The sequence below is a fragment of the Camponotus vicinus genome, unplaced genomic scaffold, assembly GCF_025532165.1.
Source record: "Camponotus vicinus isolate PSW18456_S1 unplaced genomic scaffold, iyCamVici1.0 SCAF_4, whole genome shotgun sequence".
Lineage (NCBI taxonomy): Eukaryota > Metazoa > Arthropoda > Insecta > Hymenoptera > Formicidae > Camponotus > Camponotus vicinus.
In genome coordinates this window covers 6,539,059-6,554,530 of record NW_028141976.1, presented here as the reverse complement: position 1 = coordinate 6,554,530, position 15,472 = coordinate 6,539,059, and the positions used below count along the sequence as shown (strand labels likewise).

Here is a 15,472-nt window from a genome sequence, read left to right as displayed (position 1 = left end):
GAAGGGAAAAGTTAAAAGTATTAAACTCGAATTAAGATAAAAAATTTTTACATTTATTAATATTTTTCAAAACCAGCCATTTTTTAATAAAATTTTTGCTTATTATTAATATACAGAAATATATACAAAGAAGAATTATATTTATATTGTTATAAATTTTACATTTTTCTTATGCTACTTACAATATTTATAATTCTATTTTTAAAAATAAAATCGGAAAATGCGCGACTTTTATTTAAAAAAAGAAAAAGTCACCCAAGAAATAAGAATATTGTTATACCGACACATATCCGTATGGTAGCGAATATCTGCTATTGATAAATCTACGCTTTACTAATACCGGCGCACATATTTTTGTTTCACTTCGCGTAACAATTTCATGAAACGCCGTACGTCGAATCGCATTAAAGCGTAGATTTATCGAAGTTTCGTTATTTTCTTCTTCTTCGTTTTCCTGTGTGTCTTTTTCTCTCGCTAATAGTAGCTTTTTTATAGCATTAAAATTAATTCGTCGCGAGTTCTCGTAATTGCGAGTAATACCCTTAACTTTACAAGTTTCGTGAGTATTACCCTCCGGTGTTCGCACGATGTAGGCGTAAAATTTCGGGCCCCCGGACACGAACGCCTCGATATAGCTACCGCGGCCGTAGCTTTCGAGTTCATCCGTCATGTCGCCTAGAAAATTTCCCGTAGGCGGCATGTATTCGTTCGAATCACCAGTGCTTATAAAAATACACGAATCCGTATCGTAATATAATACACGACGATCTAAACGTTCTAGGTACTCGTACAATTTTAAACGCGCTAGTGCAGTCGTATACGCTGCTATCACGACGTTTGTTATCGGCGAGGGAACGAGAGCCTCTTGTCGCAGTCGCCACGAAACATACATTACCTCGTCATTCACGGGTAATATGTCGGTTATCTCGTATTCGGCGCTCGTTAGTAATGTCGCGAAACGTTGTTGTGTTTTTACGATTTCGGTAGTAGGCAAATTGGATCGTTGGCCGAATTTTCCCCAGAATGAATTTAAGCACAGTTTCGCAACCGAGCGTAAACCAGAATTCCGCGCGATGTTTCGCTTATCAAGAACGATACCCTCAGTTTTTTCATATTCCCTCAAGTATCGCTCTTTTGCCTCATCGTCGTTTTCCCCGCATTCGCTCGGCCAACCACTGGCTTCCTGTTTAAGCTGTAAAAACGTATTAATATATTCGGCGAACAATCCACCTTGCAGCGACGCGCGATCGTATTGGCTAACTCTATATTGCCAAATTTCGCTTACCGACGTTACGAGATAACCTTTCTCGACGGCCTTGCGTAATTCGCAGGTTACCCAGGTACCCTCGAATTCACGCTCGCTATCATTATGAGTGCACGGTGTCTGAGAAAATGTTTCGCAGCAACTACGACATAACGCGAAGAGTAATTTTCCTCGTACGCGATGCGGAAGTACGGGGTGAAATAAATCACGAGGAGGGAGTACTCTACAGCGTATGAGGCCTTCGAGCGAGTCGAAATTATAATTCGGTGACCTTCCGACTAACGCGCTACATTCATCGCCGACGTAAATTTCCGGATGACCGATCGGAAAAGCGCCCGTCTTCAATACAAACGGGTATAATGAGCATATGTCAATGTAGCGTATTTTCTCCGTACCTGTGACTTCGTATTGAGTTGCGATATTTCCCGTACGCCCACCGAAAAACGCGTCGCGAGGATCGAGCGGTGGTGTTTCTACCATCGGATGGTTCGCGAGAAAATCATACATTACGCGATTGTCGCGCATTTCTTGGTCGAAGGCGCACTCCCACTTTTCCGACACTATGTATCCCCGCTGACGAAGGCGCCATGAAACTGCGAGAGTTCGTTCATATCGCGAATTTAATGTATCTCCGCGATCCTCCCCCGACGAAAGCGCTTTATCGCGATTTACAGGGAAACAAGTTGGACATCCGTGCCAAAAGCAACCGTGAAATTGCAACACGTGACGCTGCATCTTTCCCGCAACAGACGTTTCGAAATAACCATCGACGAGCGTACCCTCGATCGTGCGATATTCCCGCGCACGCCCCGCGTGATTTATACGGCGGTCGAGTTCGCGCTCCATCCATATCAGCCATTATAAGGCTTTACGCAAATGATTGCTCGCGCATCTGTATCCCCCCGTAGGAATAATGCCTATCGTATCGGCTTGCAAAAAGTTTTTCCGGAAAACCGTCATGCAGGTCGAAGCAATAGTTGTACATTCCTCGAACGGGCATACATTTCCGCGATCTAGGAAAATTTTTCTAAACGCTACGCACGCTCGTCGAAGAATATCAACATCGTTACGACAATAGCGCACTATCTCGTGTTGGAAGTCGAACACGGTATTTTTTTCCCTCATTTCGGTATGCCATGTGAGAAAGCGTTCGCGCTCTTGCGATTTCATGTTATCCGGAGAATAATATTGTACATCGGGTAACGGTCCGACGTACGTTTGATTTTCGATAGTATTAAATAAATGCGGAAAAATGCCCTTATCTTCAGTATCCTTTAGCCCGAAAGCCTTAGGTAATTCGGATAAGCGCATCGGCATATAATTAACGCTATCGATGAATTTTGTATGTCCCGCGGTTAAAAGAATAATTTTTGTGCCGTTTAAAATTACTTTCGGTTCAATATCCCTACAATTTTCCACGATATATTTCAAAATAAATTGCGCGTCGAACGCTTTCGCATTATGCGCTATACAAATTATGTGTTTAAAATATTTTACCGGACGCGTAACGAAATCTACAAACTGTTTAACCGGATCGCGTTGAAATACGAACTCTCGCACTCCGCACCAACGGCACCACACGGGCATGTTATTTTCCCCCACGCATGCTTCACAAATCTGTTGCGCGATGCATAGCGTCGGAATATGTTTTTTTATATTTCCCGTTCCTTCGACCGTCTCGTCCTGCCGCGTTTCGAAATCGTAAAATACGAAAGCCACACGTCCCTTTCCGCGTTCATATGCACGTTCGTTCTTTTCCGCGTTATCACATATGTTCCGTGCTTCTTCTTCTCTCGTGCTAGATATATCTACCTCATCCGGTACCTTCGCTGATGAAGATGGCCCGGCAGAGGAAATATCGACACGTTGTCGAAGAGGTTGCATATAACACATATGATTGCGCGGTTGTTGCGAACGGCATAATTTGCAATAAGAAACGCCGCATTCGTGTTTTAAATTCGATTTAACGATACGCCCGCAACTATCGCAAAATCGCACGATGCTACAAACATTAGCGCGTGTTCTACCGTCGTACGATTTCTCGCTACGATGACGCTCGAAACACCTTGCACCGTAAAATAGCCGATTGTACGCGTCGCATTTTATTTCGGCGTAAGTGGAATCGCACGGTGGTGCGGATAAGCATCGCGGGCATTTATTTAAGCACCGGTGACTATTGGGTCTATCGTTTCGGAAGCCTACATTACACGCTACGCAATAATCGCGAGTACCAGCGGCGGCTTTTAAATTTAAAATAGGATTATAATGTCGCGAATCCTCGTAATACATGATATTTAATCGCCGCGAGGACTCGCGTCCGAGAGAAGCGAGTATTTCGGCACCGTCATACATCGGTTTTTCGCCGCGACCGAAAGTATTAAAATTATACACAATAATCGCGATATTGTCGGCGGCGAAATAACGCTGGAAACGTTCGATTTCACGAATTCCACAACCCTCTTCCGGTATTGCGACACCGGCATTTCTCGTTAATTGCAATGCACATTCGCGTTGTAACGAAGAATGCTGATATCTTATCGCGTTCCATTTCTCATGCAGCTCACCCGTACGGATATTACCGCGCTCGCTATAAGTTTGAGCTACTACGAGAGCTCGAGGGAAGCACAGGTTATCGGAATTATTAATTTCGACTATCGAACGTTTCGCGACATCCTCCCGTGTTAACGTGACGCGACCGCGACCCGAAGGCATCGAGACATTATAAACCCGTATGTTAAATTGGTCGGCGATATCGAGACCACCGGCGCTCTGTGCTAACGAACTCACAAGTCTCCAAATGTCCTCGTAACTCAAATCACGCGCCGGACGAAAAGATATACCCGCAGGACCATGCGATAAATTCGGCGAATCAAACGATAATCCTACGTAATCGCCCGGTTCACATGAATTTAACGCATACGCGTGAATTTCGCGAAACGCGTTTTCTAACGAGTGATATATATCGTTGCCTTCAGTCAACGGACGTATCGCGAAACTCGCTTCTCTACCGATTACCCGGAATCTTCTAAATTGTCGCACATTTTCCGATATTAAATTTACAAAATTAAAATTATTATTTCCGACCTGTTGGTGAAGTTGTTGCTGCTGCTGCTGATGTTGCTGTTGTTGTTGCTGTTGTTGTTGTTGCTGTTGCTGCTGGTACTCATGCTCCTCCTCCTCGTCCTCTTCACCCTCCTCGGTCTCGGATGAAATATTTTCCGAGCGGGGTAACTCGGCTACCTCCCCCTCAGTCTCATCCTCTTCCGCTTCTTCTTCCTCATTGGTGTGGGAGAGCGCAGAATTTTGTTGGCCGTCAACACCACCTCCGTATTGTACTGTTAAAAAACCGTATAAATTATAAATACTATTTTTGTTATTTTTATTATTTTAATATTTTTATACTCGAATGTAATCCGTACTATAAATATTATAATACAACGAAATAATCTCACCTTTTTAGCAATATTTGTTGTTTTTTATTCCGCTACTAATATTCTGGGGAATAGCTAATCCCCCAGCGACGAGTTTCTAAAGAAAAATTAAGAATTTGGATTAAATTCGAGCATAAAAATATATCGAGAAATAAATTATTAAAGTTACCTTCTCTGGAGGGAGCGTATATATTTTCCTCTTCTTCCTCTCTCACAGTCTCTTCTTCTTCTTCTTCTTCTTCTTCTTCTTCTTCCAGCACTATCACTTCTTCCTCTTCCTGCACTTCTTCTTCTTCTTCCCCACTCTCTTCTGGCTCTTCTTCGTTAATCTCCACTCTCACGCGCTCCTCCATCTCTCGCGGAAATTCTAATAATATTTCAAGATTCGAATATTTAATATTATAGAAACAAAATTTAAAACAGTTCTAAAATTATTTTTATATTTGAATTTTCGTTTTAGCCTATTTTTTACATAATCATCATCTTTACCCGGCGAGAACACTTCGCTATCAGGGCTACTGATTGCATATGTGATGTCGTCAGCGTTCATGTTTTCCTCGTCGTCGTCGTCGTCGTCAAGAACGACAACGGGAATCGCCGGATTTTCCTCGAGTAATCGCGGTCTTCCTGAAATGTAGAATATTTTTTATTAGTATTGATTATTTTTATTACTACCGAACATTCTATCCGAGAAAAATTAGCACTCGTTTTCATTACGTGCAAAACTTACGCGAAGGACCTGCCTCGGGTTCTTCCTCTGCGCGGCGTCTACGTGAAGGTCGCACTATCGCTGTTCTCGCGAGATTATTGTTTCCTGTGATTAATTAGTAATTAAATATTTAACTTTATAATCGCGATTTTTCGTATTTTTTCTTTGAAAGCAAAAATAAATAAAATAAGTAAAATAATTACCCGTCGACTGGATCCTACTGTAGTTTTGAAGTAGGTAGGTTATATGTCCACCTACATCTTCCTCTTCTTCATATTTTTCATCTTCGCTCAAGGCTCTTCGTGCACTAATTATTTCGCCGGCAATATTTAGTAATTTCGCGTCGCCGCCGAAATGCCCCAATTTATATAAAATTGCAAGCAATGTATCGGAGCAGGCACACGCGAAATTCGAAAATACGCTGTAATTATGTTCACTTGTTTCCGTTAATTTGGAAATGTAGCTCGCGGAATTTATCTTTGGAGATAAACTCGCAGCCAACTTTGCACAACTCGATATCAAATTTTTATTACACGCCATTTTTTTTTTCTTAAAGGAATAACACGCGAGTGAAAATCGTACAAGTTTCCTCGGGCAAAGAAAATCTCGAAAATGCTTATATTCGGTTAAGCGTTGTCCATTTTATATATTTTCCTCCCCACTCAAAAAGGAAAATCAAACAAACCTTTATCAGCGCACGGAGAAGTCCATAAAAAATGTAGAAGTTTGAAATTTCTTGTAGTCGTATATACCGTATTGTAATTATATTTTTCACCGTAGCGCGAATAATCTATTTCATTTCTTATTTTGTTTTTCGAGAAAGCAACTGACGCTAAACATTTTGCTAATTACCTTAATTAAGTAATGGTTTACGCATATGATTTCTTAAAAACTAGGCGTAATAAAAAAAAATTTGTAATTATTTTATTTGTCAAAGATTTTTATTTTGCGTCGACCATAGCTATTGCTCGAATATAATAAATTTTTAAAATTATTTGTTTCTTTATAAGAAAAAATACACGTTTAATGCTAATAATAATAATAATACACGACGTGTTGCTGCGTGTTCGCAGTAAAGGACAGAAGGAGATATCGGGAAATATGTTGAAAACGTAGTAAAAAGTACTCTGTGAATTTTTTTTTTAAGAAAAACTTGTTATGTTATTTATTATATTTTATCGATGTACATTTATTTATTGGTTTTCATAAAATTTTCGTTTTTGTAAAATCGCACGAGAAATTTCATTAAATTTAAGCGAAAGTATCTCTACAAATATAATGCTGAAATATACATCTAAAAATGTTAAATTATTAATTTGAGTTCGAACACTTTGTTCGATTTGTTCATAATTTCCTTTAATTGTGAGTTTTATAATTTCGCAATCTATGTACGATGAGGGAAGTTTTAATTCTATTTCGTTTATTATATAGTTAGCACATGTATTGACAGTATCAACGATATTAATTAATTGCGACAAATGCGTATCTATGCATTTTATAATATTTTCCAAGCCGAGGAAAGTAACTTTCTGCATCACGATAGCGGTGTTATAAGTTTTTCGTTTCTTCGACGGAGGTTGTTCTTCCTTCTCGACATTACTCGCGGAATATTCGTTGGTTTCCTTGTATGCCACTAGAATAGCCCTCGAGCTATAAGCGCTGGTAAAGTTGATGGTGATATTGTTAATAATAATCGGATTTATTCCTCCCGTTCTTTTTTGATCGTCGTTCAAATACTGTCTCATATGTTCCATGCAGGATTGAAATTGCTGCCACGTGTCGGAGTCGAGACAAATCCCATCGGCATTATTGCTCGTTAATTTAACAATTGGAACAAAACAGTCTTCCTTCGTCGATTGCAATCCCACTTGTATCTTCTTAGTGAAGGATGAATTAAGTCCGTATGTTGTTGATAGCAACAAATGTCGGTTTCTTCCACCGTTGCCGATTTTATTGTCTCCATTTCCCGGCTCCTTAATATCGCAAACATGCGAGGATTTCACAAAACTGGCTATTTCGGTCGTTCCAGCCATTACTATTAACCACTCGAAACAAACTCGAAAAATGTACTGTGCAAAAAATAATCACAACAACAACGTTAGCGTATTTGCGTAGAATTTTTCTTCTTCGCTCGAGACTTAACTTCTGTTAACGACGAAATTCGAATGAATACATGGTTTGTCCTCGCGCTTATATTACTGCTTCTCCCACCTAAAAAAATCTAAGCAAAAAGAGTGGGGGGAAATAATATGGGCAGAAGTGAGCATAAATGCGTATTCAAACAAAATATTTTACAATAATCAAAGAAAAATACCGAGAAACTTCTATAAACGTTTCTAGAAACTTCTAAAAATTTTCTCTAAGCTATATCTCGAGTGATTCACCACGGGAAAAATATTTAGGGGATGTTTTATTAAGGAAGATTCGAATGATAAATTTATAGATATTACGGGCGGGGGTATATCTGAATGTTTAATTTAAAAAAAATGTGAAATCTTATCAGATTTCTTAGTCGATACGGTATATATGCTGTTTCAGCATGAGAAAAAAATAGGTTGAGGATTTAGGATGAGGGTTTCGCTAGGGTAGATTCAAGGTGAGAATATTTTCCATATCTTCCTAAATTATTTGGAAACAGAATTGTTTTCTTAATCACTATTGCAAATATAGCGGGGTTATTTTAAAATGAAAACCATTGACGGTTATCTTAAGATGAGATTATTTTATTGAATGTCTCTAGTTTTTTAACGTGTGTTTAGGGTTTTAAGAATCTCTAGATATTATTATTGTATCACGGGGGGATAGTGTTTGTCTGAGTCAGCTATCGGTTGATTCATAAAATACGAGTATGTACAGGTATTTTGTAATTTAGGCGATACATCGATTTAAAATATATTTTCCAGAATTTAAGCATTTTATTTTTACTATAAGCGTATATGGAGAATCAATTATAAGCTCATTAGCGTTGGTGCTCGCGAAAGTCGCCGATGCGAGCCTACCCTCGCGCGAATACGCTTACTCGCGGTCGCGCGTCGTGTATCATCTAATCAGCGGTGCTTTCCGCTCGCACGCGTAACAGAGAACGCTAGCGCGAGCACGTGGCCGGCGCGGATGGGGCCCCACGCGAATAAGCTTATTTTCTTCTTACATTCCTGTATAATATTCGAGGAGCATGCGCATTTTTTTCTTTCTTAGATTATTGTTGTTAAATATCGTCGTTTACTTTTTTATTTATGAGATTGTTCCTAAACGCGAAATCGATTATTTTGTGTAATGGACGTGCGCTGGAAACATCCTTGGACGTCGATCGTCTGCGGTCCTACGGGATGCGGGAAAACAATTTTCGTGAAAACATTTCTTCGACATTTATCCCGCATGTCCGATGTCCGATTCGAGAGAATTTTATTTTATTACGCCGAGTGGCAAGATGCGTATCAGTGCTTACATTGCGACACGGGAGAGAGAGAAGAAGAGAAAAGCGAGAGCAAATATAGCGATAATGCTTTAATAAAATCGAGGAAAAATATAATCGAATTTCGCGAAGGGTTACCGCGTCCGGAGGATTATTCTAACGATGCGCTTTCTCCGAAATTGGTGATAATCGACGATTTTATGAGGGAATCGTCTTCGTGCGACGCTATCGTGGATCTATTTACGAAAGGAAGTCATCATAAGAATCTCAGCGTTATACTCATTTCGCAAAATCTTTTCCATCAGGGACGTGGACAGCGCGACATATCTCTCAACGCGAATTATATAGTAGTTTTCAAAAATCCGCGCGATCGTGCGCAAATTCGTCATTTAGCGCGTCAGGTATATCCCGACGATCCAAAATTTATGGAAGAAGCGTACTACGACGCTACCTCGAAGCCGCATGGATATTTATTGCTCGATTTGAAACAATCGACTCCAGACGAATACCGATTTCGCACGTGTATCTTTCCGGAGGATACTCTACATTACGTCTACATACCACGTAAATCTGTCATTAGAGCCGGAAGCGTATAAAAGAAAGGTATTCGCAGCCGCGAGTTGTAGTTGTGCGATTACGACGCAATGGTGAAAAAAGCAGACCCTAACAAAATATCATCGACAGCGACAGCGAGGAATTTACCGAATAGCGCAATAAAGACTGCAAAACGTTGCATCGGAGAGAGGAACCTGTGTCTCTTAAAAACTCTATGCTATTTGAAAAAAAATCAAAGAGCGGCGTTCTTACGCGATGCCGACAATAAATTTGTAAAGTGTATTCAGGAGTGTATTTTCAATACGCTCGAAGGTAACGTACCGCTCGAATCTAGCGAAAAAAAGCGCTTGTCCAAGCATAAAACGACTTTACGGCGCATCGCGGCAAAGCGGGGTAATTTGAAGACTAAAAGAAAACTATTGGTACAACGCGGAGGATTTTTACCCTATATTATCGGTCCTATACTCGGAGCTTTATTATCACGGATTATCGGCGAGTGAAAAGAAATACAATTCTTTATATTCTTTGTGAGGAAAAATAATAATATTTGGAAAAGTATTAAAAATGGAAAAGGCTAAAAAAATGGTTTTAATTTCTACGGAAAATCTCGAAAAAATGCAACGAATGCAGCAGCAGCAGCAGCAAAATCAACAGTCGGAAAATGTTAATAATACGGAAAATGATAATAATAAATCTGTACGGACACCGGGAACCCCTTTATCGCGACTCGATGCGGAGATGTGTCGTATTCTCAATCTCTCGACTCCCGCCGACGAGGGTGAAAGATGGAAAATGTATAAAGAAGTACTTCAACGTTATCTTTACTTTGTTCGGGATGCAAAAAAGCGTTTTCGCAAAGATTCGCGTGGGGCTTTAAACGGCGACGCCGAAGATAAAACTGAGCAAGACGAGGACATGTACTTGGAAGATGACGATACCGAAGAATTTACGCGTACTTTAATTAGTAGCGTTGAAGATGGAGGAGGAGGTGACGCTAATAGTTTCGGAAAAAAACGCGATCAATCGGCGGAAATGATTAAAAATATAATCGAAAGTGTGCCGAAAACTTATCGCTACAAAGCTCACACGCTATTGAAATATTTACTCGATGCTCCGTCGTCAAAGATCGGTTGGGATAGACAAGGACTCGTGACTATAAACGGTGCGGTTGTAACGGGTCGAATATTAGCGATCTCATAAATGACGCGATACGCGAGAGAAAAACAGTAAAAGCAATCGGAAGAGTTCAATTTGCGCGATTACTGCAGGACATAAACACACCTTCCAGTCTCATAGGAAATCGTAGTTTTTTACACGTAGGCAAAATAGCTCGTCGTATTAAAAGCAGCGAATTAGCAGCTGTTACTTCCACTCCGAAAACTCATCGTTCACGCAGCAGGTTAAACGAGACAGTTGTATCCGAAGGAGATACGGTATTTATATCTGCCGATGAGGATGAGGATGAGGCCGATAAAACATTAGCAAGTAAGGACGAGAATTCCCCGACGAAGAAAGCAAGAGGTTTATTCGGTTGGAGCAAATTCTAATAAGATGGAACTCGAAAAATTATATTACGATCCTTCGCACTACGCGGGCTATTCAGCGACGGTCAATTTATCACGAGCGGCTAAGCCGAATTTCTCGCGTAACGAGGTTGTCGACTGGCTTAAATCGCAAGACGCGTACACGCTGCATCGTCCAGTACGACGAAAATTTCCGCGTTTACATTATAACGTGACAAATATCGATGATTTATGGGAGGCTGATTTAATCGATCTTCGTAATCTTAAGAGTTATAACGACGGATATTCCTATCTACTGGTGGTTATCGATGTACTTAGCAAATTTGCTTGGGTAGAACCTTTGCGCGATAAAACTTCGGCGTGCGTGATAAAGGCCTTTCAGAACATATTCTCGAGAAACAAAAAACGTTTACCCGTTTACCTACAAACCGACAAAGGTAAAGAATTTATCGCGAGCGCTGTACAAAAATTCTTAAAAGAAAAAAACATCCGATTTCGTGTAGCGCGAAATCCCGATATCAAAGCAGCTATAGTCGAACGTTTCAATAGAACACTTAAGGAGAGGATGTGGCGCTATTTTACACATAAAAATACTCGCCGTTATATCGACATTTTGCAGGATATTGTTCACGCTTACAATCATACTCGTCATTCTAGCATTAAAATGCAACCAGCGATCGTTACGTTGGAAAATGCGCGTATCGCGCGAGAAAATATGAATCGACGTTGGAATATCAATGACGAAGATGCTGAAGGAAGAAAAAATCGCGGGCGCAAACAAAAGTGTAAATACAGAGCGGGCGAGCTCGTACGCATTAGTAGAGCAAAAGCAGCGTTTGAGAAAGGATACGAGGCGGGATGGAGTGAAGAAATATTTCGAATTCATCGCGTTCTCGAATGGAGAAGACCTCCTGTATACGAACTAAGCGATTTACAGGGCGAGGTTATAGACGGGATTTTTTACGAGCAGGAATTAACGCAAGTTATTAAAGACTTACGAGAGGGAGAATTTATCGTAGACCACGTGATAAAAACCAAGGGACGGGGCGACAATAAACAATTACTAGTTAGTTGGCGGGGATATCCTTCTAAATTCGATTCTTGGATATCAGCCTCGAGTTTAATATCAAAATGAGAGGGGAAGAATTTCACATAATCCTCCCGAGTAATAGTAGCATGCGCTACTTTCCGGAAAATAAAACAACGTGTTTCACCACCGAATTACCTCAGCGTATAGACTTAAGCGGTCGTTGGGAAGTAGCGCTCACGGAGATCCAGTTTCCGTGTAGCTTTTTACATATACGCCCTGGAGAAGGAACAATAAAATTTATCGATATTAATAAGAGCATCGATGCGTTTTCTCATGCGGATGTCGAAGTATCACCAGGCGTTTATTCGAGCGTACGCGATATTATAGAGACAATGAATGACGCGTGCAAACCCGTAAAAGCCCATGTCGTTTGGGAATTAAAAGCTGGTGGTAAAGTTGTTATGAGACTTTCCTGCAAAGAGAGGAAATGCGATATGGAACATCATGTGCATTTTTCCGACAAGCTTTGTCGTATGCTCGGTTTTGATTCACGCTGTGGAAGTTCGAACGATCTACTACCGATCTACTACAATCCTGACATTCCTCCTTCTTCGAGCATTGCTTTTCCAAAATTTCCTTTTGTACTCACGGGTGACGACTATATAATAGCCGACATACCAGCTAGTTTGTTGCGAGGTATTCCAGACAAACTTTTCGTCTACTGCGACATTTGCGAACCTTATATTACGGGCGATGTACAATCGCCTCTTCTTCGAATAGTCGCGCACGATGCACGAAACGATTATCCGTTTGCATCCACTCAGATAAAGCATTTTTCGCCCGCGCAATACATCGCGCTGCGGCGAACGAGTTTCCGTACGATCGAAATAGATATAAGAGATCAGCTGGGGAAGAGCATACCATTCGAATTCGGAACGTTGACGGTAACTTTGCATTTTAGGTGTATCGATTAGATATTATAAAATACACGGAATACGCGAAAGAGAAAAACGCATTTGACCGTTCATTATTATTATTATTATTAATGGACTATTACTCGGTATATCGCGACGAATTACAGAACGGAGGCGGTCGCGGTGGCGGAATCCCGCGAGTTTTCGTCGGATCGCCCTATCAGCGCGGTCACGGAATCGGCAGTTTTCTCGGGGGATTATTCAGACGCGTACTACCATATTTAGGTAAAGCCGCGCGAGCTGTGGGAAAAGAAGCTTTACGGGCTGGCGTTAATGTAATCGAAGACGTCGAAAACAATACGCCATTTAAGGTAGCGGCCAAACACCGTTTTGAAGAATCGCGAGACAAACTCAAGAGAAAAGCCAAAGAAAAAATAAGTAGTCTAATGAAGGGTTCGGGATATAAGTCTGATGCGAAAATGCATGTAGCTCAGTTCCTTTTTGTCGGGCTTGATAATCACATCGCACGATCCGCAATAACATCGGCTCGCAAGCGACGACGGACGAGTAAGAAAATCAAAGCGGTTGGGAAAAAAAGAACGAGTACAAAAGCGCAGAGAAATAAAAAGAAGAAGAAAGGTCGTACGGTTGTGAAAAAAAGACTTAAGACGTCTGCGAAACGACGTAAAATCGGTAAAAAACGTACCGTATCCGATATATTTTCTTAAGCGGTTATATTCGGAGCATTCTAATTTAACGACGGTGGCGAGCGACGGACGACAGCGAGCAATTTGCGATAAAGAAATATGTCTTTTCTTCACACGCATTCGAGCGAGTGTTTAAAGAGCGAACTAGATCTCTTCTCTCTACCACCTACGCAAACTAGCATCGAAAATTCGCAATGGATTCATTACAAACCCGTGACCTCTCTCTCGGACGACTCGCCGATAGAATTCGTCATCCCCGGACACGGAGAAGAATATTTAGATCTCACGCACACCATGCTGAGTCTTCGTCTACGTGTAGAAACAAACGCCGATTCCGCGAGACAGGCTTCAGGAACAAGCGCCGAAAGAATAGCCGTAGGCCCTGTAAATCATTTGCTTCATTCTATCTTCAATCAAATCGACGTGTATTTCAATCAAAAGCTCGTGTCGCCTCCAAACAACGCTTACGCGTACCGAGCGTACATAGAGGCATTGTTAAATTATTCTTCACCCGCAAAAACTTCCCATCTAACTTCCTGTCTATGGGACATGGATGCACCCGGACACATGGACGATCTGTTGGAAACAAATCCCGGCAATCCCGCTCTTGCGAGACGCGCTCGTTACATTTCCGGAGGAAAGGCGTTAGATCTCGTAGGACATCTCCATTGCGACGTTTTCAATCAAGACAAATTTTTAATTAACGGTGTAGAAGTACGGTTGAGATTCGTTCGTTCGAAAGATTCGTTCTGTCTCATGGAAAGTAGCGGAACATCGAAAATTCACATTCTCGACGCTACCTTGCTCGTTAGAAGGGCGAAAATAAGCTCGGGTTTGTTACTCGCGCATGCTAGAATGATGAGTAAAGTTACAGCCAAGTATCCGCTCACGAGAGTCGAGGTTAAAACATTCACGATTCATAGCGGCGTTATGGGTGAATCGTTAGATAATGTAATACTCGGTCAATTACCGAAGCGAGTAATAGTCGGTTTCGTTAGTAATAAAGCGTTTAACGGTGACAGAAAATTAAATCCGTTTAATCTCAAGAACTACGGAATAAATTTCTTCTCGCTGTACGTCGATGACACGCAAATCCCCAGTAGGCCTTTGCAACCAGCTTTCTCCGAGGAGGAACCGCTTTACATCGAAGCTTATCAAACGCTTTTCTCGGGAACAGGTATTCATTTTTTGAACGAGGGAAATTCTATAAGCAGAGACGACTATTTCAAAGGGTATACTTTATTCGCTTTTGATCTTACTCCCGATCTATCCGCTAATTGCGCTGGACATTGGAATCTCGTCAAACATGGTAGTTTACGATTAGAAGTGCGATTCGTAAGAGCACTTTCCGAGACGATTAATTGTATTATCTATGCCGAATTCGATAATGTCATAGAAATCGACTCGTCTCGTCAGGTCATCGTCGATTTTTCGGGGTAAATTTTTTATAGACGCTTAAAATTGTTCCCCCTCTACTTCGCTCAAAACTCCGACATCAGTGCGCAACGTTTCGAAAAATATTCAGTTTCGTTGGAGACACGCTCGGCGTCGTTGTTTTACATAGAGCCTCGCGTCGAATCACATAAGTTTTTTTCGTAAGATGGATATAGTCGTCGATATTCAGGGTTTCCGCGATGCGAAGAAAAAGTTTATCCCTAAGGAGGTTGCTGTTGTAGCGATTGACGCTCCAATCGTCGATCCTTGGGTTATGATACCGACGCATTCGTTTGCCGAATTACCTGAAAAAATAAGACAAGAAAACAACTGGCTCACGCGAAATCATCACGGCATTGAATGGTTCGATGGCGAAACTAATCCGAAATATTTTACATCGCAACTGCGGCAAATTACAAGATGCGTGCGTCACATTTATGTTAGAGGAAACGAGAAAGCGAGTTATTTGAGGAATCTACTTTCTAGAAATATA

At 41.1% G+C, this 15,472-nt stretch overlaps 2 protein-coding genes and 1 long non-coding RNA gene across 3 annotated transcripts; 1 reads left to right on the top strand and 2 right to left on the bottom strand.

Annotated features, from left to right (window-relative positions):
- Positions 1-274: 274 nt before the first annotated feature.
- On the bottom strand, positions 275-1,744 carry LOC145969933 (uncharacterized). The gene has a single exon (XM_083096272.1). It carries the CDS (start codon positions 1,742-1,744, stop codon positions 275-277), a length of 1,470 nt encoding a protein of 489 aa, XP_082952398.1.
- Positions 1,745-4,397: 2,653 nt separating this feature from the next.
- On the bottom strand, positions 4,398-4,919 carry LOC145970971 (uncharacterized). The gene is made up of 3 exons (XR_014438708.1): positions 4,865-4,919; positions 4,717-4,792; positions 4,398-4,599 (listed from the first exon to the last, which is right to left on the bottom strand). It is a non-coding gene; the product is annotated as an uncharacterized LOC145970971 (long non-coding RNA).
- Positions 4,920-13,644: 8,725 nt separating this feature from the next.
- On the top strand, positions 13,645-14,985 carry LOC145969927 (uncharacterized protein F54H12.2-like). The gene has a single exon (XM_083096268.1). The coding sequence runs from the start codon at positions 13,645-13,647 to the stop codon at positions 14,983-14,985; it is 1,341 nt and encodes a 446-aa protein (XP_082952394.1).
- Positions 14,986-15,472: the final 487 nt, after the last annotated feature.